The sequence below is a fragment of the Conger conger genome, chromosome 17 (genome assembly GCF_963514075.1).
Source record: "Conger conger chromosome 17, fConCon1.1, whole genome shotgun sequence".
NCBI classification, from domain to species: Eukaryota; Metazoa; Chordata; class Actinopteri; order Anguilliformes; family Congridae; genus Conger; species Conger conger.
This window is the reverse complement of record NC_083776.1, coordinates 27,429,310-27,456,838: the sequence shown is the minus strand read 5'-3', so window position 1 is coordinate 27,456,838 and position 27,529 is coordinate 27,429,310. Positions and strand designations below refer to the sequence as shown.

The 27,529-nt window shown below is 45.6% G+C and overlaps 1 protein-coding gene across 1 annotated transcript in view; it reads right to left on the bottom strand.

Moving 5' to 3' along the window:
- The window catches only part of abcc4 (ATP binding cassette subfamily C member 4 (PEL blood group)), a 59,775-nt gene that overhangs the window by 23,550 nt on the left and 8,696 nt on the right, over window positions 1-27,529 (bottom strand). Inside the window, exons 5-19 of the mRNA XM_061226813.1 lie at window positions 25,572-25,661; window positions 23,653-23,816; window positions 23,235-23,360; window positions 18,488-18,737; window positions 17,265-17,369; window positions 16,880-16,969; window positions 13,715-13,906; window positions 12,898-12,992; window positions 12,263-12,349; window positions 9,853-9,949; window positions 6,580-6,771; window positions 5,667-5,804; window positions 4,858-4,895; window positions 4,014-4,132; window positions 3,396-3,542 (exon numbers count right to left, since the gene is read on the bottom strand). Coding sequence (XP_061082797.1) covers window positions 3,396-3,542; window positions 4,014-4,132; window positions 4,858-4,895; window positions 5,667-5,804; window positions 6,580-6,771; window positions 9,853-9,949; window positions 12,263-12,349; window positions 12,898-12,992; window positions 13,715-13,906; window positions 16,880-16,969; window positions 17,265-17,369; window positions 18,488-18,737; window positions 23,235-23,360; window positions 23,653-23,816; window positions 25,572-25,661 — 1,930 coding nt within the window. The remainder of the gene's footprint in view (window positions 1-3,395; window positions 3,543-4,013; window positions 4,133-4,857; window positions 4,896-5,666; window positions 5,805-6,579; window positions 6,772-9,852; window positions 9,950-12,262; window positions 12,350-12,897; window positions 12,993-13,714; window positions 13,907-16,879; window positions 16,970-17,264; window positions 17,370-18,487; window positions 18,738-23,234; window positions 23,361-23,652; window positions 23,817-25,571; window positions 25,662-27,529) is intronic.

The window sequence follows — 27,529 nt, the reverse complement described above, 5'->3', positions numbered from 1 at the left end:
AACACACACACACACTCACACACACTCACACACACTCACACACACTCACACACACACACACACACACACACTCACACACTCACACACTCACACACACACATACCCATACACAGGCACAGGCACATGCACCGACGTTGAATAAAGGAATAATAAACTCAGAAGGCCTACCCACTCATCAGGAGGCTTGCTCAAGGCAAGACTAACCCAGCACAGTAAGAACCATACAAAAGAAGACTTTCAGAATAGTGGTGAAATATTTTGCTTGAAAAAGGTAAGCAGTAGTCTATGTGAATTTCACTGAGGTATAAAGGTTAAAGTATTTCAGATAAAGTACTCAGCCCAGGACTGGGGCTGTCTATTCTGCGAGCACAAGCTTTCACAGCTGTACACAGCAGCTGCCACAGCTGAACAGCTCCTCTCCGCAAGACTTCCACAATCAAACAGCAGAAACATTCAGACGCTCTCCCATCGCGGCTTCAATAAACGCTAACTGGTTTCTGTCCGTTAGACGCGTTCCTAGCAGCGGCTCTCTCCGTGAGACGCTTTGATAGGCCCGCTGTGATGTTGGGCTTCAGTAACTGGGCCATGGCACAGGCACACAATGGCTGCCGACGGCCACACAACAGCCACCTGATAGCAGGGGCCGCTAAGCCTCGAGTTTCCCTCCCCCGCATCCAGAGCCGACAGGCCGCTGCATTATTAACGCGTGCAGGAGATCCGCCCTTTACACGCAGTGCCTGAGGATGCAGCCTGGATAAGACGCCACGCACCACACCACATAAAGGCGAAAAAAAAATATATATATAAAATCGAACCTTAACTGTTAACCAGCTGATGCTTTCATTGCAGAGTTCCAAATAATTGCTCCTCTCTAAAGTCCAGTCCTGGCTGGATGCGTTACCTGCAGGTATCTGTGGTTTCCTTTCAGTCAGCGGCCCATTAAGGCCTTCAGAACAAGGGACTCTTTAGCCAATCATTGAAATGAAATACACCGAAAACCAACACACACTGTTGCCGTCCAGGACTGGGGTTTGAGACCCCTGCTCTAAACACTACAGATACCCAACCTAAAAACATCCTCAAATCTGTCCATCCTTCAATCATTTACTCTAAAAACCATACATACTCTGACTACAATTCCCACAAGTCAAGATCATCCTTCATGTTCATGTTCCTGAAGAAGTGTCCCCTTGATTCACAGTCAGAGGTCCACTGAGCTGGTAACTGTGTTAACAGACCTCCTCCATCACCATGACTAAGAAGGCCAGACGAGTGGCACACTTTCCAGGCACGGCCATTTACAGTGCGCTTTAAATGTTAGTTTTGTGTTTTCAACTCGTCAGGTCTCAATGAATACCACTCAGCAACCCGTTAGGCCCACAGCAGATAGACAAAAGCAGATGTTTCCAGTTATGTATTGCAATTTATACGAGTCCAAACCAGGACTAACGCAGAGGGTGCGAACCAGCCATGCTTATTTAAACTGCCTGTACTGCTACAGCGAGGCGTATTGTGTTGCTTGTCGAGCGCAGATAAAAGGCGTGAGTGGGATATCTGGCCCGTGGTGTTTGCTCTGTTTTAAGACTGAGTCTCCCGTTTCCACTCGGCCCTGTTCAAACAGCTGCACAGCCCACTAAGCTAATGAAGCAATCAGAGCTTTCTGATTTCACAGACAGGGCAAACCCACCTCTGTTTACCCGGCCACCCAAACGCCAGTGTGTCACCGGGTCCAGTGTCTACGGCAAACAGCCACACGCGCGATACGGCCGTTTACCTTACTGTTCACGCTCATGAAAAACACCACCACAACAAACACCCACTCCAATTTACAATACATTTTATTTATCACTTCACGCCCCTTGGAAGCGTCGGTACAGTGCCAACAGTACAGTACTGTATGAGGGACTAGAGATAGAGAGAAGAGAAAGTGGAGGCGGTAATACAGTTGGAATGGCAGAAGGATCACTGCACTTCAGTAAATATCCAGCTCCTGCCCGGGATCATATCATCCATCAAATAAGAACTATTAATGAAATTTTGAAAACAGGTGGGTGATGAAATAGAACCTTTAATTTTCAATTGATGAGCTCATGATTGCACCAAGCAACACATGCCTCATAGTACAGACTAACAAACTTAAAGACTACTAAAAAGTGGAATCATTGATCAATCTGGCTTGCCCCCAGCAACACCTGATAATTAGACTTTTCTGATGCAGTTGGATGGAGCAGAGGAAGTCAAAATGGACTTGGTTTAACAATTCACCTTCATACGGCTACTTTGCTGTAAGGCGGGAGTGTAGTTAAGGAGGAACCAATTTATTAGACTGATCAAATTCCAGGCTCGAAATCTTAGCAGTATGTGCCCTCTAGTGGGGGAAAAAGAAGTAGCAGTTCCCTGAGGAATTCAACAATTCCTGAACTTTTCCTGTGTTATAATAAGCGGTTAACATTTTTAGGTTACTCTTCTAATGTGCAAAAATATTTTAAACCCTCATATAACACTCAGGTCACCACAAAGCCAAAAATGTTCTTCCACCCACTATTTAACTGCTTCTAGTAAAACCTGAACTGGCCCAAACAACAGTGTATCCAGAGAGCTCCCATCCTGTATAAGGACAGGTATTAGTATAATGAGGTTAGTAGTATGCACTAAATAGTAAACAGTGTGCGGGGAAACAAAGTATGGACTGTAGAGTGACAGAGTGTGGAGTAGACTGGGAGCAGTGATTGTAGAGGGGCAGAGGACAGAGCGTGGAGTAGAGTAGAGCAGTGATTGTAGAGGGGCAGAGGACAGAGCGTGCAGTAGACTGGGAGCAGTGATTGTAGAGGGGCAGAGGACAGAGCGTGGAGTAGAGTAGAGCAGTGATTGTAGAGGGGCAGAGGACAGAGCGTGGAGTAGACTGGGAGCAGTGATTGTAGAGGGGCAGATGACAGAGCGTGGAGTAGAGTAGAGCAGTGATTGTAGAGGGGCAGAGGACAGAGCGTGGAGTAGACTGGGAGCAGTGATTGTAGAGGGGCAGAGGACAGAGCGTGGAGTAGAGTGGGAGCAGTGATTGTAGAGGGGCAGAGGACAGAGCGTGGAGTAGACTGGGAGCAGTGATTGTAGAGGGGCAGAGGACAGAGCGTGGAGTAGACTGGGAGCAGTGATTGTAGAGGGGCAGAGGACAGAGCGTGGAGTAGACTGGGAGCAGTGATTGTAGAGGGGCAGAGGACAGAGCGTGGAGTAGAGTAGAGCAGTGATTGTAGAGGGGCAGAGGACAGAGCGTGGAGTAGACTGGGAGCAGTGATTGTAGAGGGGCAGAGGACAGAGCGTGGAGTAGACTGGGAGCAGTGATTGTAGAGGGGCAGAGGACAGAGCGTGGAGTAGAGTGGTGTGTGTCGTGTCGGGCTCACCGATGGGGTTGATGTCGAAGAAGCGGATGGGCGTGCGGAGGATGGACTGGAACATGCGGTCGTGCAGCGCCTGCCCAGACCTCACCAGCACGTTAAAGAACAGCAGACTGCGCAGGAAGCCAAAGACGATGATGGCCACCGTCAATCCTGAGGAGCGCAAACAGACAACAGACCAATCAAACTAACCGTTTTAAACTGTCACACACACAATAGACCAATCAACCAAACAATTTTAAACTATCAAACACACATCAGTCCAATAAAACAAAACATTTAAAACTATCAGACACACATCAGACCAATCAACCTCAACCTCAATATTTTAATATCACTCTACATTCTAACAGAAACAACAGACATTAGGGATGCAAAACAACATCCTAACAGACAAAATATAACTATACCACTTACTATTTATAAATATAAACAAGCATTAACAGAGAGTGAACACAGAGAAATAGAGACAGAAAGACATAAGAGATGGAGAGAAGAGGGAAATAGAGACAGAAAGACATAAGAGACGGAGAGAAGAGAGAAAGGGGAAAAGATGGAGGACAAGAGAGCAACAGTGTGTGTTCTGTCTGGAAGGTTCTCAGCTCTGGAAAAGGCACAACTCACCTGTGTAAACCCCCAGGTAGAGGTTGAGGTCTAGCGTTTCAGTCGGCGTTCGGGTCTGATTGAGTCCGTTGGAATGAGCAGCGGTTGCCGTGACATTGAGCTTCTCCTGCATTGAGGACCTGTCAATCACACAAGAGTGTGAATCAAAGGAGCAAAGACGCAAGAAGCCGGCATACATCCAACCGATCGCGTATGTGGGGCCTTTAGTGCGAGAGCCGACAGCGTGACCTTCTCTCATAGACAGCCATTTTGTGAGGTCTGCTGAAGGAGAGATGTTTCTTAAGAAAAATTGAGATTAAAAAAAGAAAAAACGAATTGACGTAGTTTAAAGATCCTTCATCTTGAGTGTTCTACTTTGTTGATGCAGGGTTGCCATCTCCTTCAAGTGACTGAAGGCAGACACCAACACCTCTGGTCAAAGGATACAATGCATGAGGACTGCTCTCAAGGCCCCTGAGTGTGTTTGTGTGTGTGTGTGTGTGTATGTATAAATGCATTATAGTTACATTACCCAATCAACGTAAATCAGACTTCAAGTAACTTAAGAAAACAAAGGAATACATTTTATTCAGAAAGCTGGAAAACTCTGTCTCTCTGCTGCTGAGTTTGGCTGGTAAAAATGAAGAACTTAGCCAAAACTGTAGGTCAGGCCAATGGCGATAAGTTCATTAAAAAAATGTACTGGCCGATACAAACATGACCCTGATATTACCACCCATCTCTAATTTCAACATATACAGCAAGGTTATTATCCAATTATTATTAATATACAATTTATTAGTATGATTTGTTTATGAAGCTGGCAGTATATGGGAATGAGCATGTGACTTTAATAGTTTCTCACCAGTAAGCCAGCCACCAGTCCTGCAGGATATATGAGACCTGAAAAGAACAAAAAATTAAAACATGAAGATGACAAAAGGTCGCTGCACACGCCTGTGGGCCACATACACACACCTGTCTTAACATACACACACCACATACACACACCTGTGCTAACATACACACGCCACATACACACACCTGTGCTAACATACACACACCACATACACACACCTGTGCTAACATACACACACCACATACACACACCTGTACTGACATACACACGCCACATACACACACCTGTGCTAACATACACACACCACATACACACACCTGTGCTAACATACACACACCACATACACACACCTGTACTGACATACACACACCTGTGCTGACATACACACACCTGTGCTGACATACACACACCTGTGCTGATATACACACACCACATACACACGCCTGTGCTAACATACACACACCTGTGCTGATATACACACACCTGTGCTGACATACACACGCCTGTGCTAACATACACACACCACATACACACGCCTGTGCTAACATACACACACCTGTGCTGATATACACACACCTATGCTGACATACACACACCTATGCTGACATACACACACCTGTGCTGATATACACACACCTATGCTGACATACACACACCTGTGCTGATATACACACACCTATGCTCACATAAACACGCCTGTACTAACATAAACACACCTGTGCTGATATACACACACCTATGCTCACATACACACGCCTGTACTGACATAAACACACGTGTGCTGATATACACACACGCTCAGGAACGGGTCTCACTTGAGCAAAAATGTTGAGGGCAATGAGTAGCAGCAGCATGACGGTGTTGGCTCCCGCCCTGAAAAACTTCCAGTACAGACTGAGGCCGATCTTCCCTTCCGAGCGCGTTTCCTCGGCAACGGACTGGACCTGCTCCGCCTGCAGAACGAGGCAAAACCACACCCCGTCACCTGCTGCGAACTCCACACCCCGTCACCTCCCATCAACCAAAACAAGAAAGGTCAAATTTGCAATAATCAGCTACGAAAAGGAGATATTCACATTCATTTAGTTTCAAATTAAATTGAATGTGACAGTCATAATTGTGTGGAGAATTCCTGTTAAAGGTAGTGGGAAATATGTGAGGAATATGGAAGCACACCAACAGATCTACAGTAACAAACAAAAAGTTTGTTTTAACAGAAGGGAACTGCTGCCCTCTTGTGGCAGTGATGAGTCATTACCTACGCCTTGTTCACCTCCTGTATCAGCACTATAGTGCTGTTTTCACAAACAAAACACAGGGCTGACACCGGATATTGAGCATGGTTCGACCCGCGGTTGACCCATTCACATTATGGAAACGGGTAAGTGCCGGGTGCTAAGCCATGTTCCCTAGCAAAGCCTGCCATCTGAAACCCATATAAATCTCAGGTTGTGAGCAGGGCCGAGGACCCAGGTCAGATAACGTGGGTAGACTCTTTCACACCAAAGGAGCACAGGTTTTTACCCGGGTCATTACTTCCATATGAAAGCGGTTTAACCGAACAAGAGCTATCTTTGAGAACAACACAGCAACAGTCTCAGAGATTATATCAGAGCTGTACTTCGTTAAACGTCAGGAAGCCCTAGTCCTAACAGGGCACTGTACAGGAAGTGCTCTTGGCATGGAAGGTTTGGACAGGAAGTGAGGGGGTGCGGGAGTGCTCCATACCGGCAGTTGGTCAGCCCCGTCTTTGACGGACAACAGGGAGGAGGACTGGGAGCGCATGGAGGTTTGGGAGAGTGTGCGGCAGCGTGGCTCCACCCCCTGCACCTCCTCCTCCTCCTCGTGCTTCAGCAGGGAGGTGAAGTCCAGACCGGAACGCTGCAGCTCCGAATACGAGCCCCTCGCCACCATGTGACCCTGCGGGGGGGGGGGGGGACAGAGTCACCTCTATGACCCAGCCTGCCTGAGAGTGAGGGAGTGTGTGTGTGTGTGTGTGAGAGTGCATGTGTGTGGCTGTGTGAGAGTGCGTGTCTGTGTGTGTGTGAGAGTACATGTGTGCGGATGCGTGAGAGTGCGTGTGTGTGTGTGTGTGTGTGTGTGTGTGTGTGAGAGAGAGTGCATGTGTGCGGATGTGTGAGAGTGTGTGTGTGTGTGTGTGTGTGTGAGAGTGCGTGTGTGCGGATGTGTGAGAGTGCGTGTGTTTGTTGGTGCGTGGGTGTGTGCCTGTGTTTTTATTAAGACAAAAGTGTGCTGTACCTTTGCCAATGCATATTTATATTTTGCCTACATGTCAGAACAGTTTAAGACTGCAGCTATAAGTATCCACTTGCTGCCTTGACTCTGTTCCCTCTACACACTGAAAATTATTAATATACATCGCATGAAACTGGATTTTTTTCCCCAAAACTGCTGTTCTTAAACCTCTACTGAAGAAGCCAAACTTAGACTGGAGTTTTAAGCAGTAACAGACCAATCTCAAACCTCCCTATTTAAGCAAGATACTATAAAAACTTTTTTTCAGCCACTTTTTAAATGAAAACAATACTTTCAGAGCTAATAATATCACAGAGACTGCTTTCACTAAGATAATTTGTGATCTGAGATGATCTAGGACTGATGCAAATAAGGTTTCATTTCTGGTTCTTTATCTGGTTCTTCTAGATTTAAGTGCGCCATTTGGCAGAATAGACCATGGAATTATCTTAAATCTTCTTGAGCTGGGTTGGTCTCTCTGATTGTGTTCTAAACTGGCTTCGAACAGACAGTACAGGAATTAAATTTTATGTTAATTATGGAGATCATGTGTCAGAGAAACATGAAAACCTGCTTTGCACCTTTTTTTTTTTTTTTTTTGCTTTCATTAGGGAACATAACGCTAGCTTCCACAGCTATGATGACATATCTGCAGATGCCTTAAGGCCCGGACACACCAAACCGACGGTCGGCCATCGGACGTCGGTGGCGCCCTGTCGGCCGAGTCTTTCCGGTGTGTCCCGCGCGCCGACACTCCGTCGGCGTGTTTTGGAGGGCTCCGACGCCGATTCAACATGTTGAATCGGTGTCAGAGCCCCCGGAGCAGTCGATGAGAGAGAGCTCTCTGATTGGCTGTCCAGCTAGCGAATCAGTGCATGAGAAGAGAAACGGAAGCGACGAAAGCAAGCCATTCCAAAGTTACTATCACTACCAGACATAATTTTCGATTAGTATTACTAAATAGCGAGAGAACAAGGAAATTGCTGCAAACTGTTTGGTGTGAGCGAGACAATGGCTGCTTCTAGGTCTAACGCAATGCAAGTGCATTCCCCAGTCTTCTGGTTTCCATTTTTTGAAAGACAAATACAGACTACCGCCACCTGCTGGTGTGGAGAGTTATTACCTCTCACGCAGGCGCAGAACGTACGTGCAACTCGGCCGTCGGCGGACCGTCGTTGCGGTGTGTTCGGCACAGCCAACATTAACGACGCGTATCGACGCGAGGCGATCTTTGTCGGCGCTCCGCGGCCGACCGTCGGTTTGGTGCGTCCGGGCCTTTAAGCTCCCTGACTGCCTGTCTGCTTGCAATAAATAAATGGATGAGTGATAATTTTCTAAAAACTAAATGAGGATAAGACAGAAATGTTAAAGCCAAATGTTATGAGCGTCTGCTAAATAGCTGTAGTGTAATGTAATGTAACTCTGCTGCAAGACTGTTAACATTACATTGCATTATTGGCATTTGGCAGATGCTCTTATCCAGAGCAACATACAGTTGATTAGACTAAGCAGGAGACAATCCTCCCCTGGAGGAATGCAGGGTTAAGGGCCTTGCTCAAGGGCCCAGCGGCTGTGCGGATCTTATTGTAGATACACCGGGATTAGAACCACTGACCTTGCGTGTCCCAGTCATTTACCACAACCACTACGCTACAGGCTGCCCCCCGTTAACAAAAACAAAAAAGCAAGAACACATGACTTCAGTCTTAGTTTCACTGCACTGGTTTCCTGTATCTACTACAGTTGAATTTAAAGCCCTTCTCCATGTAAAAAAGCTCTCAATGCTTTAGGACTGGCCTACATCACCGATAAATGTTATGTTCCCTCACATGCCCTAAGATCCTCTCGTGCAGGTCTTCTTAATACTCACAACCACACCCAAAAGAAAATTTATTCATTCCCAAATTATTGAATACCCTACCTAAACAGAGGCAGGCTCTGTTTAAAATTTTAAACAACACCTAAAAACATCTCTTTAACCTGGCTGTGGTGTTTTTTTCCGGCTATTCTAATCCCCCCAAAAGCCTTTTTGTAAGCCTGCAGTAAGAACATTCCATAAGTTTGGAGGTCGCTGGATGTCTGGTTTTTCTTATTGCATATTTTCCACTGTTTTAGTTTTAAAATGATAATCTTTTAAAACGTTTGCTTTGTTTTTAATACAAAGTACTTTGTTTTTACTCTTGATTTTTCTTTTTTTGTATATCTTGCTTTTTACTTCGAGTAATATCAAGCAGCTTAGTTTCATTTCTTGCTTTTTATTTTGAGCACTGTTTTTATCACTGTTTTTATTCATTTCTCCCTTTCTTTTTTGTCTTTATTTGGCATGCAGTGTTCTGTTATTTGTTGGTTGGTTATTGGGAATGACATGTTCCCACAATCAGTGTCATCCCCCTCGAGGGAGGCACAGAGAAAAGGAAAGTGTTTGTCTTGTCTTGTTATTTGTTCATTATGTGGATATATTTCCACAACCCCAGTGTTTGTTGTTTTATTTCGCTATTATTTTATCTGCAATGTCTTCACTTTATAATTATTTGTAATTGACTGAATGGTAAAGCAATTTGAGCAACATTTTATGTATGAAAGGAGCTGTAAAAATAAAGCTTATAATTATTATTAGTAGTAGTACTTATTGCTGGCTGAGAGTCATTGTGTTGCATCTGCATGCATGAACATGGTATGTGGTTCAGTGGGACACACTCAGACTGACAGGCATGTACAGACAGCAGCTCCTCAGCATATACGCACCTCCTTCAGAACCAGGATCTGGTCGGCGGCCTTCAGGTACTGCAGCTGGTGAGTCACAAGGATGCGCGGCTTCTTCCTCAGGATTCCACAGATACACCTGGACAGATGGACGGACAAACAGACAGGTGAGCAGTGCAAACCTCGAGCCAGCGCCCTTGACTGCCCAAACAGCAGAAAGTGACACACAAGAACATTCTGTTCAAATATGACGCAGCGATTCTTAAGAATAATAGTAGGACACTCAAGGTGAGCTCACACCTAGCTATGTGAAAATTCCGGAATTCATCACCTCAGGCCCATTGGCCTGTATGTCAGAGGGGAAGGCAGGTCACAGAAAACATGTTCCTTCTTACATGTGCTCTAGGGAAGGTCTCAGGTGTGTCATTGTCAGTCAGCTATGTGCAAGGTGAGATAACTGCTGTGTCAAAGCACTGACAAAGGCAGCTTGCTGCCAAAACTGTCATTTAATTTAAATCAACCTTTTTATCAACCTACAGTATGTATACAAAATTGTGTTTGAGGAAACAGTGGGGCGGTAAGAGCAGTTGTCTGGCAGTTGGAGAGTTGCCGGTTTGATCCCCCCCCCCCCCCCCCCCCGCCCAGGCTCTGTCGAAGTGTCCCTGAGCAAGACATCCAACCCCAAAAATGCTCCTGACGGGCTGGTTGGTGCCACATCGTTGGTGTGTGAATGGGTGAATGAGAAGCATCAATTGTGCAGCGCTTTGGATAAAGGCGCTATATAAATGCCAGCCAGTTACCAGTTGCCAGTGTGTGAACTTTAGGCAGTTCCCTGTGGGCTCAGAGTTGGGGAACTGCTGGCGGGAAACATGGCCATTGGTACAGCCTGCAGGGAGTGTCCATCCTGAGAGGCCAGCACTTCTTAAAGACGTAGAGGAAACCTACCTAACTCCTGGACACTCAGCGTCTCTGCATTTAACAATGCCAGTGCCACACCTTTCCTTCCCCCCCTTCAACATCTCATAAGCACTAATCATCAAACCTACACACACACTGAGATACACGCACGCACACACACCCTGCCAGGTAACAGAGGGTATGTCTGGCACACGGTTGCTCCCTGCACCACAGCAGGGCCACTCGGGTCTTTTTGTTTAGAACAGCTCTTCATGCGTGTTGTGCTAGTTATGGATTTGATGCTTTTAACCTGTGGAAGAACCTATGCCCTCGTTAAAAGCGTCTGCCAAATGACAAACATTTATATGTAATGTAAAAAACATGTTAACTGGCAGGGTGACACTCGTATAAACCAATGCGGCTTTTCAATGCTACCTCTGCTGAAAAAAAGCGGCTCAAGCTAGGTTTTGAAATAGCTGGTAGCTGCTTGACCACTTCAGACCAGCTCCCAGCACAACATGATATAGCTGGTTGACCAGCTCATGCCCAGCTAGACCAGCTTTATGACCAGCTTGGCCATGCTGGTTGACCAGCTCATATCCAGTTAGACCAGCTTATGACAAGCTACATTTTCAAACAAACAATTGACAAGCAGTAGACTATGAATAATGGGGAAAATATAGATTTCCGAAACTGCAATACCCGGCTGTATAACCAAGTAACTCAACTACTCAAAACAGCCATGCAAGAGCCAGCTAAAACAAGAAGACAAAAACCTCACTTAACACAAGAACCAACCTAAATGACCACACAGCAGTTTACCAGCGAAAAGAAGAGTCACACACCAACCACAACTAACACAACAGCTAATCAAAATGACCACAGGAGCCATCAAAAAAAAACACACAATGGATACATTCAAACAAGCAACAGGCTCAAAGCAAAACACGACAACCAAAATAAAACAATGCAATACAATCATATCCTCCAGTATCATTTTCACTCAATTTTATGGAATGTGGAATTAGCCCTTTAGCGATACTCGGGCGCTCAGGAAAGAGCGACTGACCTTACATAACTACACAACTGCACAGCTGAAGCTCAGCCAGGGGGCCTCCTGGCCTGGTTACCATGACTACTGCAAGGGGCAGTAAATCTTTCAAATAGGCTACCCTTTCAATTGTTTTTGAAAACTTCATGACTTCAGGCTTCTGCTTAACCTCCTACCCAAACAATCTCCGCTACATGCTTTCCATTACACCCCACAAATACTTCACATGGTTTCCCATGCTGACTTTTAAAGGCCGAAAAACCGTATGTTTCCAAATAATGAATGCCTTTTCAAGGATTTCCTGATCACATTACATCACATTACCCCTGGTAGAGTATCAGAGTCGTTCAGTACAGTGACACGGCCAGAACACATTGCATGCAACACAAACATGTCCGGGTACAGATACTCACAAAAATACCTTCAAATAGTCACACACAAACAGACATGTACACATACGCATGCACACTTCCTCTTCTCTTCACAATTGTTCTCAGTACTCACTTCTCAAACAGGTGTCTTCCGACCTCAGCATCCACAGCACTGAGGGGGTCATCCAGCAGGTAGATATCAGCATCCTGATAGACCGCTCTGGACAGGAGACAGCACTCTGTTTACTCCTTACTGTATGTACTTCTGCACATTGCATCACATTACAGTACACTCTTCACAGCATCATGACTCATGCCAGAATATGGTGGCACCAGTGAAGCTGGCAAAGTTTCCAGAACCATTTAGGCCAAAGGGACTTTGCTACAACACAATAAAGTTGATTTCCCCTTACTGGGTTTCACTGGCTGTCAGTACTTGAACTGTGATTACCTTACAGGACTAGAGCTGTAAATGACGGAAAGGATTTCAGCCACGATTGACTGACAGAATTTCAGCTGTGATTGACTGACAGAATTCCAGCTGTCATTGGCTGAAAGGAATTTGAGCTGTGATTGGCTGAAGGAACTTGATGGAGCTGTGATTGGCTGAAGGAAATTGATGGATAATTTGAAAAAGTCAAACTGTGTTCTTGGAGGTGGTAAACCTTCTGGGAAAGGTTCCTCCAGTAGGAAAGAACCATAAGTCACTACTCAGTGACTGTAAGGTCATGAGAGGATTCAAGCTGTGATTGGCTGGCAAGAGCATACCTGGCCAAGTTAACGCGGGCTTTCTGTCCCCCGCTGAGAGTGGCCCCTCGGTCTCCAATCACTGTCAGGTCTCCGTCTGGCAGAAGCTCCATGTCCTAACAACAGGGCAATATGTCCCACAGTGAGACTGAGAACAAACACAACAAACAAACCACGAGATACCTCACAGTCTCAGACCATGAGAATATACCACACAGTCTCAGACCATGAGAATATACCTCACCACACAGTCTCAGACCATGAGAATATACTTCACAGTCTCAGACCATGAGAATATACCTCACAGTCTCAAGACCATGAGAATATACCTCACCACACAGTCTCAGACCATGAGAATATACTTCACAGTCTCAGACCATGAGAATATACTTCACAGTCTCAGACCATGAGAATATACCTCACAACACAGTCTCAGACCATGAGAATATACTTCACAGTCTCAGACCATGAGAATATACTTCACAGTCTCAGACCATGAGAATATACCTCACCACACAGTCTCAGACCATGAGAATATACTTCACAGTCTCAGACCATGAGAATATACCTCACAGTCTCAGACCATGAGAATATACCTCACCACACAGTCTCAGACCATGAGAATATACTTCACAGTCTCAGACCATGAGAATATACCACCCGGCTCAGACCATGAGAATATACCTCACCACACAGTCTCAGACCATGAGAAGATACCCCACAGTCTCAGACCATGAGGATGTGTCATACATGTGTCATGCATGTGTCGTGTGTGTGCTCGTGTATGTGTGTGCATGAGCCCAGGCTGTGAGCTTGCAGACGTGACTTTGTGTCTTACCCTGGTGAGCGCACAGGCTCTCAGCACCTTCTCATATTTCTGAGGGTGGAGCTCCTTGCCGAAAAGGATGTTGCTCCGGATGGTTCCAGGGAACACGTAGGGCTGCTGGGAGGCGTACGTCAGGGCCCCTCTCACCTTCACCACACCCTTTTCTGGTGGCAGCTCTCCCAAAATCGTGCTCAGCAACGAGGACTGAGAAAAAATAATACAGTAATGTACATTGCACTGTACAGTGTAACACATACACAACACTGTTAGGACACGTGTTTTCTATGTATTGTATTGTGTCTATGTAGCGTTTCCATATTTTTGTTACCTCTCTGCACACCGTGACCACCCTGTCACCCTGTGATTGTTTCCCTCTCGTGACCTGTATTATTTCAACCCCTTTGTTAGTTCAGTTCCCTGCCAGATTGTTATGTGTCAACTCCATACCTTCCAGTGTTTTCTGATTGATACCTGTTACGACCAGTTTCGCCCCCGACTTTTGTTTTGTTTATCCCGTCTGTTTGATTTTGAACCGTAGATTATCGACCTGTTTCTGTACCTCGACTTTTGTTTTTGGATTCTGTTTCTGTCTGTTTAGCCCGTCAGTTATCGACAATTCGCCTGTGACCATGATTACGATTTGGATTATCCTTGTTCTACCTGTTTGCTGGAGTATTGACCCTTTGCCTGGACTCTGCATTACGAACTGCCTTATCCCCATTGAATGTGTTTGCTGGATATTGACCCTCGCCTGTCTGACCTGCATATTATAATAAAGACTCTGAACAAACTCTCTGCCCTCTGGATTACTGTGTTACGCCAGAGGGAACAGAGGAACCAAAAGCAGACAGGGGTGAAGAAAAAATGGTTTAATAGCAAGAGCAGGGGCAGACAGAACGGAGTCAAAAAACAGGCCAGTGTCAAAAACCTGGGGGTCAGTCAAACAAGGCAGAGGTACAGATATCCACAACAACCAAAGAAGAGTCCAGGGAAGCAGGCAGGGGTCAAACACAGGAAATCCAAACAGAAACACGGCAAGGGCAAACAAACAAGGCACGGGAAAACAAACAAGGCTCAGGAAACAAGGCTCGGGAATAAGGAGGCTAGAACTGTGAGAAGGAAAAAAGGCTCAAAAAACAGGACAAGACAAACTAGCAGCGTGCAACTGAAAATGACAGGTATAAATACACAGGGGAATGAGACAAACTAGGAGGGGCATGGGAGTGAGGGTGGTCTAACAAATAAACATCAGGTGAGACACATGAAAGGGGAATAGCACAATAACGACGGGGAAACGAAAACGCGGATTGGATTCACAAAGACACACATGTAATACAAACGGCTCCGGACTAGGGAGCAGACAATTGCAGAGAATCAGGAGATGCAGAGATACGGAGAGACAGGTGCGAATACTTTGCTGAAACTAAGCAAGTAATCAGTGATAGAATAGGGAGATGGAGTTACAGAACAGAATTGAAACTGGAGATGCGTTAGTAAGTTAGTTAAGTGATTTAAATTACAAATACCCAAAACTAGTGAATGTTAGTTTGTTAGTTTGACAAACATATTAGTGTGTTAGTATAATTAGTACTGTACAACTTCTATGTTAGTTGGGATTAGTATATTAGTGCTATGTACAAACATGAAATGGAGAAAAAGCAGGAAGTAAGGAATGCAAGATTGGAAGGAAGGTTGAACCCCAGAACTACCGTAAACACTCGAATAGTTCTTGAAAAAGAATATGAAAAAGAATAAATTACAAGAATAACGATAATAGACAATGATAAACTAACAGACAGAACACAGGAACATAACATACTGTGATTGGGTTTGCTTGTTCTACGGTCCCGATAGACACAAAGTAACACACTGGTGTATGGTAACACACACAGTAACACACTGGTGTATGGTATCACACACAGTAACACACTGGTGTATGGTAACACACAGTAACACACTGGTGTATGGTATCACACACAGTAACACACTGGTGTATGGTATCACACACAGTAACACACTGGTGTATGGTATCACACACAGTAACACACTGGTGTATGGTATCACACACAGTAACACACTTGTGTATGGTATCACACACAGTAACACACTGGTGTATGGTATCACACACAGTAACACACTTGTGTTTGGTATCACACACAGTAACACACTTGTGTTTGGTATCACACACAGTAACACACTGGTGTTTGGTATCACACACAGTATCACACTGGTGTATGGTAACACACAGTAACACACTGGTGTTTGGTCTCGTACAGTGAGACACAGGGAGACAGAGGGGCAGAGGCACGGGGCTGAAATGTCAGATTGTAATGGGTCTGACGCGCCTCCCTGCGCTGGGCCTGGATATGCGAGTCGCAGGCTCACGGGAGGAATGCTGGCGGCTAGCGGGTCAGAGGTCAGAGCGAGGGGTGGCGGGGTGGGGGGGGGGGGTGTGTGCGGGTGCTGGGGGCCGCTGGAAAGCTGACACACTCCACTGCAGCAGGTGTTCTGTTTGGGCATGCCTGATACTTCCATTTTGAGGATTAAGCCTGCCCCCTTTTTCCACTGCCCATTTTAACACACCGCCCTGCTGGGCCTTATGTAACATTGGGCTGCTTTATATAGCAGCTTTAACTAATCTGCTAATGTGTAACACCCAGGACACCCACCTGGGTGACGCATGGACAACCGCTTTGCACAGCCGTGGATGTTCATCGCAAAGCAGTAGGGGTGGGAGGGTCGGGGGTGAATAGGTAAAGATCATAATTTTCACTCTGAGATGGGGTGCTGCCATTCTACCCTGAGGGAAGTATGTATAGTATGTCTTTTTTTAGCAGCCAATCCTTATGTATGTGTCCACTTCACTCAGCAGAGGGTTACACAGACATGGGGTCACAGTACCGAGTCCCATGTTCCATGGCCAGAAACTGAAGCCCTAGCTACAGGGAGGACCTGTATACAGGCTGCCTAACAAACCGCAACACACTCCCACAGCCGTACGGTACACTTATATGAATATACTGTATGTCTAGCAATATATCTATGGCAAAAGCTTTGCTAGTTGCCATAGATACAGCTATACTAGCCTACACAACAAATGTTTAAATCCTTATATCAATATAAACACGGAGCAAATACTATGAGCAAAGAGAATGATAAGAGAATTAGCTCTCTGACCTTTCCTGCCCCCACAGGTCCGATGACCACCAGCAGCTGCTCTGGTTTCAGAGTGAACGACACGTTCTGCAGGGTCGGAGCGTCCAGGGTCTGCAACACAACGCATCAGCAAGTGAGTGTGTGTGTGTGTGTGTGTGTGTGTCTTGGCACACCAGAGACTCAGTGCTACATCAGGGCTTTTAGACATATTTGTGCTGGTTCGTACCTTGCATGGCAGCCAATCGCCGTTGGTGTGCGAGTGTGTGTATGGGTTAATGAGAAGCATCAATTGTACAGCGCTTTGGATAAAGGCGCTATATAAATGCCAACCATTTATCATGAAGCTGGCTAAATGAAATGCCCAGTCTCAGTGTCAGCACACATGGTGCCATGGGCAGGGTCTCACCGGGTCCCAGTAGCAGATCATATCCTGCATCTCCACTGTGGGATCCTGCTTTTTCTCCCCCTGCTCAGCTCCCTGCTTCACCGTCTCATCCAGGAGGAGGAAATTCTGTGGAAGACACTGACAGTCAACACCAATACTAACGCATTCACCACCAACACCAGCTCATTCACAACGACTCATTCACACTGACTCATTCACTATCAACACTGATTCATTCACCACCGACACAGATTCATTCACTCCCAACACTGACACATTCATTACCTTTACCATTCATAACACTGAAAGGGCACTGCAGACAGTGATGTACCCAGCACCAGTGCTATTGGCAGCCTCTTTATGCAACACTAAATGTGAAACTTACATAAGCCTAACAACATGCAATGAGGCCAGAGAGTAGGACCCCACAGTAAACCAGCACAATGTGCTCTGCCAACTGGTAGGAAGGATGGGGGAAGTAAGGTGTGGAAAGTCAATATTCCCAAATGTTTATCATGGCTGCTCCAGGATGGGCGTACTGTCAGCCTTTCTGTATGAGCCCATCACAGAGAGATTACTCTGCTCCACCCACACTGCTGGAACCTGAGGCACCGCCTGGCTTCACTGAAACAACATGGCCCCCCATGGAGAGAGTGCACCGGCAAACCCTCTGTAACAGCACGGCCCTACAGTCCCTACGACGCCATTAGAGACCTGTTTGACTGAGTGCTTATCAGTCATTCCCCACAGCCCTTATCTCCCAGCATATGGCAGTTATGGGCCTCTCACACTGCAGGCACCGACCCTCCCTCCTCTGAGCGGTCACAGTCAATGAATGTGGAAGTCTGGGGGTCGAGTGGCTGGGGCACGTGTTTTCGTGGACTTCACGGCAAAGCAAAAACGTGTTGTTTCCCACAGATTGTCTTCCTTTCAAAGGTTAGAGCTGGGCCTCTGCGGCAAGACTTGTGAGAACTCACAAGCTTCTCCAATTCAACCACGTTTCCCAGAACCGCCTCAGAGATGTGAAACTGCACTGCTGAGAAGAAAAAGGCCTCAGATCGAAGCACAGCACCTGTAGTGTGGGCCTGCCACCGTCTGAGGGGCCCCATTAAACCACCTTGTCTGTAGTGTTGGCCCCTGATTCTGTCTGAGGGGTCACAGGAAGTGAGTGACAGGGGGCTTTACTGACAGAGGGGGTGTGGTTTAGGAAGAAGGAACGGGAGGACGTTGCTGGGGAAGGTTACCTTGATTCTGCGCACGCTGATGAGCGCCTCAGACACCTTCTCGATGGCGGAGGGGAAGAAGAGGGTGACGGTGAGCCTGACCGCGCTGTACAGCGACACGGCCACGAAGACGCGGCTGGCTGTGATGGTGTTCCCCACCAGCACGTACACCACGAAGGTCACGTACACGATGACCTTACCGGCCACGAAGAACGAGGCCATGTTCAGGCCCCGCAGGTAGGAACTCTTCATCACCTTCGAGATCTCTTTCCTGGTGGGGACAGGAGAGACTGTTACACAGAAACCGATCTCGAAAATACACTCTCAGAAAGGATGTGTTAATATCCAGCACACTTTTTGCGTTACTACTTTTGTGTTACTTTCAACAAGTTTTGTCAAAGTTACTACCTTTGTCTAGCAAATATACAATTTATGCGTTGGGAAAAAAATCATCCGTTTTAAGAGAGCGCACTGAATCAAATGCAGACACAGAACCATAAAAACTCTTATTCCAAACACCAGTCCACAATAATTTCAACCCAAAATTGCACACTGGAGGCACACATTCACAAGTACACACTGCACCCGACAAACATGAGTGCCGAAGAAGATGTGCACACACATTTAACCCAAAAAATCTGATCCAAACACACAATCAAGGGGCAAGAGAAAACACTGATATAAACGGATGTGTACACACACTACCCCAAAAAAATTGCATATACTGCATACACACACTGATCCACTGAAACTCTTATTCAAATGCAGATACAGAGCACTCAAAAACGGCTCATCCAAATGCTGAGTAACAAAATGGATCGTGCCCCGTTTTAGTCCTGAAAGAGTTTCAGATTCAGTTCAACTGAAAAAAACACACACGATTACAACTTCTGTCTGAGAGCAATGAAAAACCCCGTACAATAAATGTTATTACATATCAAAGGCTGACGAACAACAAATTGCATCCAGGTTTGTCGACCTTCATCCCCAAATAAAATGGCCATAAAAGCCAAGGCCTGCCTTTAAAGTCCATCCATTCCAGCCGTAATATATTCAAATCTGAGCATGCAATGTCCAAAAACAAAACAATCTAATATCAATACATTTAATATCGGCTACAGGGTGAAGTCAGGCAGTTAGGGACACTTCACTTTCTGGTGGTGAAGGCTCAGAAACAGCATTTGCAAAGATTTGTCTCAAATTATCTGAATTCACCCTACTAAGGGCCAGATTTAATATGGAAGAAGTTGCTAGTTAAACTGTGACTCATTTGCAGTTGCAGAAACCAACACATTAATCACAGACTGATTTATGAAGACTTGAATAAATGAAATGCCCTCATTCATAATTTTGTGGTAGGCGAAACACATCAATAACCCGCCTACAGGTCCATATTTCCATAAGACATGGATACAAAGCAATATATAGTGAGGAAATCACAATAAAAAAAAATTACATTTACAGATGAAGACATATAGGCAATGATCAACAACGTACAGCTACAGCTTCACACTGTATTTCAGCATAGGAATATAAAACCCACAGAGACAATTGGAGTGACATCACATGCAAAATGAATTATTTAGGCATAATAAAACGAACAGCAGGTCATTTGCAATAAAAATGATGTCATGATGTTAGGCAATGTACCAAAGAGAAACTTTACTAGGGCAAAAGACACCAGTGGTGGTCCAACTTAGGACATTATATTACCACCGATAGAACAACAGGTGGAAGATTCTGCTAAAAGTTGTGGGGGTGGAAAGAATAGACGCGGATGAAATTTTGGTGAGAGAAGGCCCTGGAGCATCTAAAAACTGTACTCAATTGTTCTCAATACCCTGCTCAACACATCAGGACAATTGTTTAAACTAACTATAGCCGATGACAATAAAAGTAGGCTATTGCGTCCTGACAAAGATTTTTTTTTTTTTTTTTTATCCGATTTTTTTCCCTTTTTCTCCCAATTTGGTAGCCAATTGGACCCCGTCTGATTCACACCCCGTCTCTCGGCGGCCAACAGGAGAGCGACACGCCTTCTTCAAGCCGTCTCGCCTCCCAAGCTGTAACCGTGATTCCGAGGCGCCCGAGGTGCTTGTTAGTGCGGCTATCTACTAACCCTGCCAAGTCCCTCCCTCTGGAGCAGGGAGCCAATTATTGCTGCTCCACGTGAGCCGGCCAAACTTGGCTTTTGGCAGGACTGAGAATCGAACCCCGGTCCCCGGTGTGCAACTGCAGCGAACTGCAACCGCGAGTCTGTTGCGTCTTAGCCTGTTGCGCCTACAAAGATAATTTCATATTATAGGCCAGTCTACTAGAAAATAAATAAAGTGACAGGTTCAGAAGGAATGTTTGTGCTGCCTGGGTTCCGACACCCTTCTCTGGCATCCTGTGTGTGAACTATAGGCCATATTAAACAGACAAATTACCACCTGCTTTCAGGAGTTTCAGGAGTTTCAGGAGGCTTTAGTGTGTTATCACCAGGTATAGCCTACTTATGCATTAATAGATTGACCTATAAATCTACAGGAAAGTCGCAGAGTCACCTAATCCCAACAAATGACTTCCTCATAGCGATTCTGAGCAGTGGCAATCCTTTAGTAAATATGGCCCTGACACTGACATGAAAGGGCAGACATTATGAGGCCTGTAAGAACAATTTCTGAAAGCACAGTGGCAGTATCTGTATGACATAATCTTACCCTCAGGCTTCTCCTTTGCCAGGTTGGGTGACAATTCACTTTATTTTTCATTTGCTGTATGTACAAGCAAATAAAGTACAAAATCCCCAAAGCCTTCCTGTGATTACACCATGCCTGTCCACAGTAGTTCAGAGCAACGCTGCTCAACTTGTGGTGTGGGATAAAAACAACAGCCATGTGGAAGGTCTGATGAGGATCAAAGGTCAGAGGTTAACGTAGGTCAATTGTCTCCCTAGCCAATAAAACGGAGTCAGGAACCCAGTCGGAAATAGGCTGCAATCAATAACGCGCGGCTTGATAAAACGAGTGCATGACGATGAACTGAAACACACTCCACTGGAGGAGTTGCAGACTTCTGAATCCCCAATGTATTCCTCCACGTTCTCCTCGCCTGTCCTTAGCAGCTCACCGTCTCACACTGTCACTGGCTATTTGTGAATCCAGGCCTCCCCACAGACATGTAAGAGTACAGCATCATCTGAAAACATCCTTCATGAGCACGCAGCTCCTCGGAGGCAACTAACCCAGAAGGCATGCTTGCTAGAAAGAAAATTACATTTAAAACATATTATACACAAACACACATGATATAAAAACGCTAATCTAATAACTACATACATGTGGACTGGTATTAGTAGGAAATTAGGAAAATAAAGCAACTTTGTTGACCCCTGATGGTGGAGTGGGGGAGGGGAGGAGGTATCAGCCTTAACCAGCTGATGGTGACATGGGACAGGTCGGTAGTTGGGCTGGCTCAGAGATTAGAGTCCCTGCCGGCTGTCTGGTCTCCTGGTCACGGCTGTCTCTGAACTAAACAGGAACGGCCCACTCTAGCCTCGAGGGGAGAGACTCCCTTCCCAGCACAGAGAACATTAACTCACCTGCAGTCATGCCCAGCTCAAACATATCTGCCTTAGTGTCACTGTTCATTCGCATGGAGGAGGTCTTTATACCGCGCTAATAGCCAATTACCTACATTTGTTGCGATATCATTACACAGCTGCCATTTTGGCTCTTGAACCTCGAGAACCCACAAGCTTAATTTCCTGTTCCCAGGATAAAGAGCCATTACGTGCTGTATGTTTAGTCATTAACGTTTGTGCGTAGAGAGAGGAGAGTTTGCGAGAACATCTGTAATGCAGCCGACCAAAGGTTTCTGTAGTTAATGCTTTTCTCGTGTTTGCAAAAAAAAAAGGGCTTTATTAGTTTATATTTAGAAAGTGGAAGCAGATGGTTCTTGGTTTGTGCACGTCATGTGACCCTCTGGTCACTACGGTAACCCGACGCACGTCCGGCCGAGCAGAGAGGAACTGTGGGAATTCCGTGCACACCAGGCTGAGTCACCTGGCTCTCCTGACCAAAATTGCCACACACAGGAAAACCCACTCGGGCTCATGTTTCCGTGACTTGTTTTTGAGGGGGGGTGGGGGTAGGGGGCATGCCAGAAGTATGCCACTGAAGGGCTCATTTGCATGCATGTCTGTTAGAATCTTAAAGGAACAAGATTAGGAAAGATTTGTGTGTTAAAACATTGTAACAAGACCATTGTAAATTCCTTCATATCACTGAAAAAGGCTCACTGACATGTTGACTCACCCTCTGCCTGTGTTTAAAGTCCTTAAATTCAGGCTTCAAAATGTGCAGTTCATGGACCGACACTGTACCAAAACGTCGTAAAGCTGTACAATAATTCAAGATCAGTGGTTGAACAGTGGTTCTATTTGCCACAGCCAATGGTGTGGGGGAGTTTGAATGTCAACGCATTTCCAGAGAAGGATGAGGGATAAACAGTGTTGTGGTTTGAGGGTGTTTGTTGCTGCAATTCCTCTTTGGACTGTTAAAGCCTGAAATTACCTATTGTACCTTCAACTGAGTTCATCCAAACTGTCAACAAAAGCATAAAGCCACTGACAGTCCAACACGATGGTCACCTACAGTAACAGGCCTGGAACCTGTACTGACTGTGTTTCTAAAGGAAAACCCATGTGCTGGGCCTGAAGCCTGTGCTGACAGAGTCTCCCACGTCCCAGGTCACACAGAGTGCCTGCTCTCCCCCCGTACAGTACCTCCTGACTTCGTTCACCAGGACGGAGAAGGGCTTCTCCCACGCGTACATCTTTATGATGCGCATCCCGGACACCACTTCATTCATGGTGCGGATTCTGCTGTCGGTGAGCACTGCCGTCTTGCTCCTGTAGCGGGAGGGATGGAGAGAGAAAGAGAGATGGAGTGACAGAGACAGAGACAGAGACAGAGAAAGAGAGAAATACTTTAGCTGTTGATGTAATGAGTGAGTCTCAGGGTGTCATAGCACAGATGCGATTGTTGACGTCATTGACCTCCGGGCTATGGGACTATATGCTTTGTTTTACATGTTGTTCTCATTACTGCACCTCTCTGGTGTCCTGCTTTACTGGCTCTGGTTTAGAGTGTCTGCCAAATGTCTGTCAGGGCACACCGTCTCCCAAAACAAGCAAGCCGCACCTGAAGGAAGAGAACAGGCGGCCGAATAGGGTTTGCAAAGGCAGCAGGAAGAGCAGCACAGCCATCCCAGCGAGGCACGATGGGCCGATCTCGTACCACAGCAGGCCAATCACAGCGGCCGCCTGCAGAGGCCCCGCCCACAGGAAGTGCAGAAAAATGGTGACCTTTGAAAGTAGGAAGCAGACAGAGGGGGGGTCACACGTGACACTGTGCAGGCAGGAAACTGTGAGGGGCCGGAGAAAAGGCCTATAAAAACAACACTGTTAGAGACACAATCCCCCCTTTCCCTAAGACGAGCTGAGCCCTCTAAGAGTAGGCTTTAAGAAAACACTGTCACTGGAACCTTGTGTGCTTTAGCTCACAGCAGCAGGCCAGAAAATCAAGAAGCCCAGTGCAGCATCGGATACCACAGGGTTCATGAGCTCTTTTCTAAACAAAGTTTTCATTGTTCTCTGTAATGAGAGATTTATACACACATTCACTCTCACACGCATACGCATTCTACACATGTACAAAAATAAAAAACTTTATACACTCACTGAGCACTTTATTAGGAACGCCTGTACGTCTACTTATTGATGTGATTAATCAGCCAATCTTGTGGCTGTCATGCAGATACGGGTCAGGAGTTTCAGTTAATGTTCAACCATCAGAATTGGGAAAAATGTGATCGAAGTGACTTTGACCGTGGAATGATTGTTGGTGCCAGACAGGGTGCTTTGAGTATCTCAGAAACTGCTGATCTCCTGGTATTTTCACACACAACAGTCTCTAATGTTTACTCAGAATGGTGCGAAAAAACAAAAAAAACATCCAATGAGTGGCAGTTCTGCAGCCAAAATATTATATACTGTAGATATATGTAACAGAAAACATGAAATGGTAGGCTATGGTGTGCTACATGAAAGAAGAGTACCATGCTTGCTCTGAGCTACAGCAAGGCATATTGGACCAAGTTAAAGAGTGTGTGTGACTGAGCTACAGGAAGAGTGCTGTGTGACTGAGCTACAGGAAGATGACTGTGTGTGACTGAGCTACAGGAAGAGTGCTGTGTGAGACTGAGCTACAGGAAGAGTGCTGTGTGAGACTGAGCTACAGGGAGAGTGCTGTGTGAGACTGAGCTACAGGAAGATGACTGTGTGAGACTGAGCTACAGGAAGAGTGCTGTGTGAGACTGAGCTACAGGAAGATGACTGTGTGAGACTGAGCTACAGGAAGAGGGCTGTGTGACTGAGCTACAGGAAGAGTGCTGTGTGAGACTGAGCTACAGGAAGAGGGCTGTGTGGGACTGAGCTACAGGAAGATGACTGTGTGAGACTGAGCTACAGGAAGAGGGCTGTGTGGGACTGAGCTACAGGAAGACAGCTGTGTGACTGAGCTACAGGAAGAGTGCTGTGTGAGACTGAGCTACAGGAAGAGGGCTGTGTGACTGAGCTACAGGAAGACAGCTGTGTGTGACTGAGCTACAGGAAGAGGGCTGTGTGACTGAGCTACAGGAAGACAGCTGTGTGACTGAGCTACAGGAAGAGGGCTGTGTGACTGAGCTACAGGAAGAGTGCTGTGTGAGACTGAGCTACAGGAAGAGGGCTGTGTGAGACTGAGCTACAGGAAGAGTGCTGTGTGACTGAGCTACAGGAAGAGGGCTGTGTGACTGAGCTACAGGAAGAGTGCTGTGTGAGACTGAGCTATAGTTGGAACTGATCTACAGTAGGAGAAGTGTGGTTAGGACTGAGAGTGCAAAACATGATGATAAAAGGTTATTTATCTCTGCAGTAAATTGTAACTACACATGCATGGGAAAGCAGACCTTGTACATGCCATATGTAAACACCATGGATGACTACAGCTGCATGCGGACTCGTAGGACAAAGATAAACCCAGATAGACTGCAGCTATTAAAGAGGGAGTTAGGACTGTACCTCATCAAATTTGTTGACATCATTGGATAAGAGGTTCACAATCTGGCCAGTAGTTGTTTTTCCCATTGCTGCACTGCTGAGGCAAAGAGCCTGGTCATAAAAAGAAAGAAAGAAAGAAAGAAAGAAAATTAAACCCACAGACAGGTGTATATGGTAATACATAAATATATATTCGTGTAACAGAAGAATTACATCAGGTTGCCAGACTTCAGGGCACTCCCTTTAACTACATTATAAAAGAACATGACTCCTTTAATCCTAAAAGCAACTACCTTAGTCATACAGTACATTATTTTCCTCCGGGCAAGTACAGTGCCTTATGTTAAGCAACATTAAAGTATGAGTCCACATTATATACACACATTAATTCACCTGTAACATCTATATTATATAGATGTACACTCAGTGAGCACTTTACTATGTATTTATTAGACTTATTGTTTAGACTTCTGTAGCCTATCCACTCACAGATGGCCTTCTGAATACCACTGTTGTAATGTGAGGATATTAGCGTTACTGTCACCTTCCTGTCAGCCCTTCTCCTCTGACCTGTCACATTAACAACAGGGCTTAGCCATCACGATATAACAATTTTTATTTTGTACCAACCATCTCTGGCATGCAGTTTTATATTTCTTTCAGTCTTTTTTTATTGAATCATACCTGATGTAGCACACCTCCAATTTTCTGAGCCAAAGTGAAATGCTTCCGGGGGAAAAAACATCACTCGTATCTTTTCAATGTTGATATGAGAGCAGCAGAACTGTGCTGTTTCAACATGGTATAAGGATAAAGGGCGAAAACGTAAGCCATCTGTTTTGCAAAACTAAGTTAACTAAACACTGAATAGTGATGTTGTTTCTCCCTGGGAAGCATATCACTGAAGTTTGGAGATGTGTCACTATATCAAGTATGATTAAAGATGAAAATAAAAAAAACAAACCTACCGCCACCTGCCAGATTCCGTGATAGCTGTCACGCAGCCCTAATTAACAACATGTTTTTTGCAGCCCTAATGTTATTTGTTTTTCGCACCATTCTATGCCAACTCTAGAGACTGTTGTGCGTGAATATCCCAGGAGATCAGTAGTTTCTGAGATGCTCAAACCACTTAGATTTCTTCCCCATTCTAACATTTGGTCTGAAAAACAGCTGAAACTCTTGACCATGTCTGCATGCTTTTATGAATTTATTTGCTGCCGCATGATTGGCTGATTAAATATTTGCTTTAAAAAGCTGGTGTATAGGTCTACCTAATGAAGTGCTCACTGAGTGTAAATATCACATAGTTCTATTGTGACATAATTTAACAGCACAATGCCAAATAATGTTAAAAGAAGTTAAAATGTTCAAGCTGGGGAGAACTCAACAACTCAATTAGAACGCATGGCAGAGAAAGGCTACAGGACGCATCGTTTTTTACTCGTTCATCGTGAATCCTCCCAATGAACCAAAGCATAACAAACTCAGATTTCAGGACTCGAAATCTGAACTGTTACAGAAACAGATCGGCATTCTCACAAAACATACCCTGGCCATTTATTAAATAAATCATATCCAAATGTTGCCGGCAAACAGGTGTGTAACAGGTGAGAAATTGCCTGAGTCCGAGGTGGGATTTGAACCCCGGCCTCTCACTTGTCCAAATATTTGTTGAACGAACGTCTTACCAGTCAGCTAAAGACAAACTCGCCTCTAGCCAAGGGCAACAATGTTCTTTTGAATTTGAGGGTTACGTCATCAGGGAGTGTTGTCGCGATAACCTGCTACCAGCCTTTGCTTTCACTGCACTTCACTATGCTTACTAGCGAACTAGCTGAGCTAACCATGCTACAGGTGCACTGAGAGCAGAGTGTATTGGTCTGCAGTTACCAGGGGCAGTTCAGGGTTTCAGCAAGTACTGGAGCATCAATAGGTTTTTTTTTCCCATAAGGCAACGGCTACTTCAGACGAGGGGA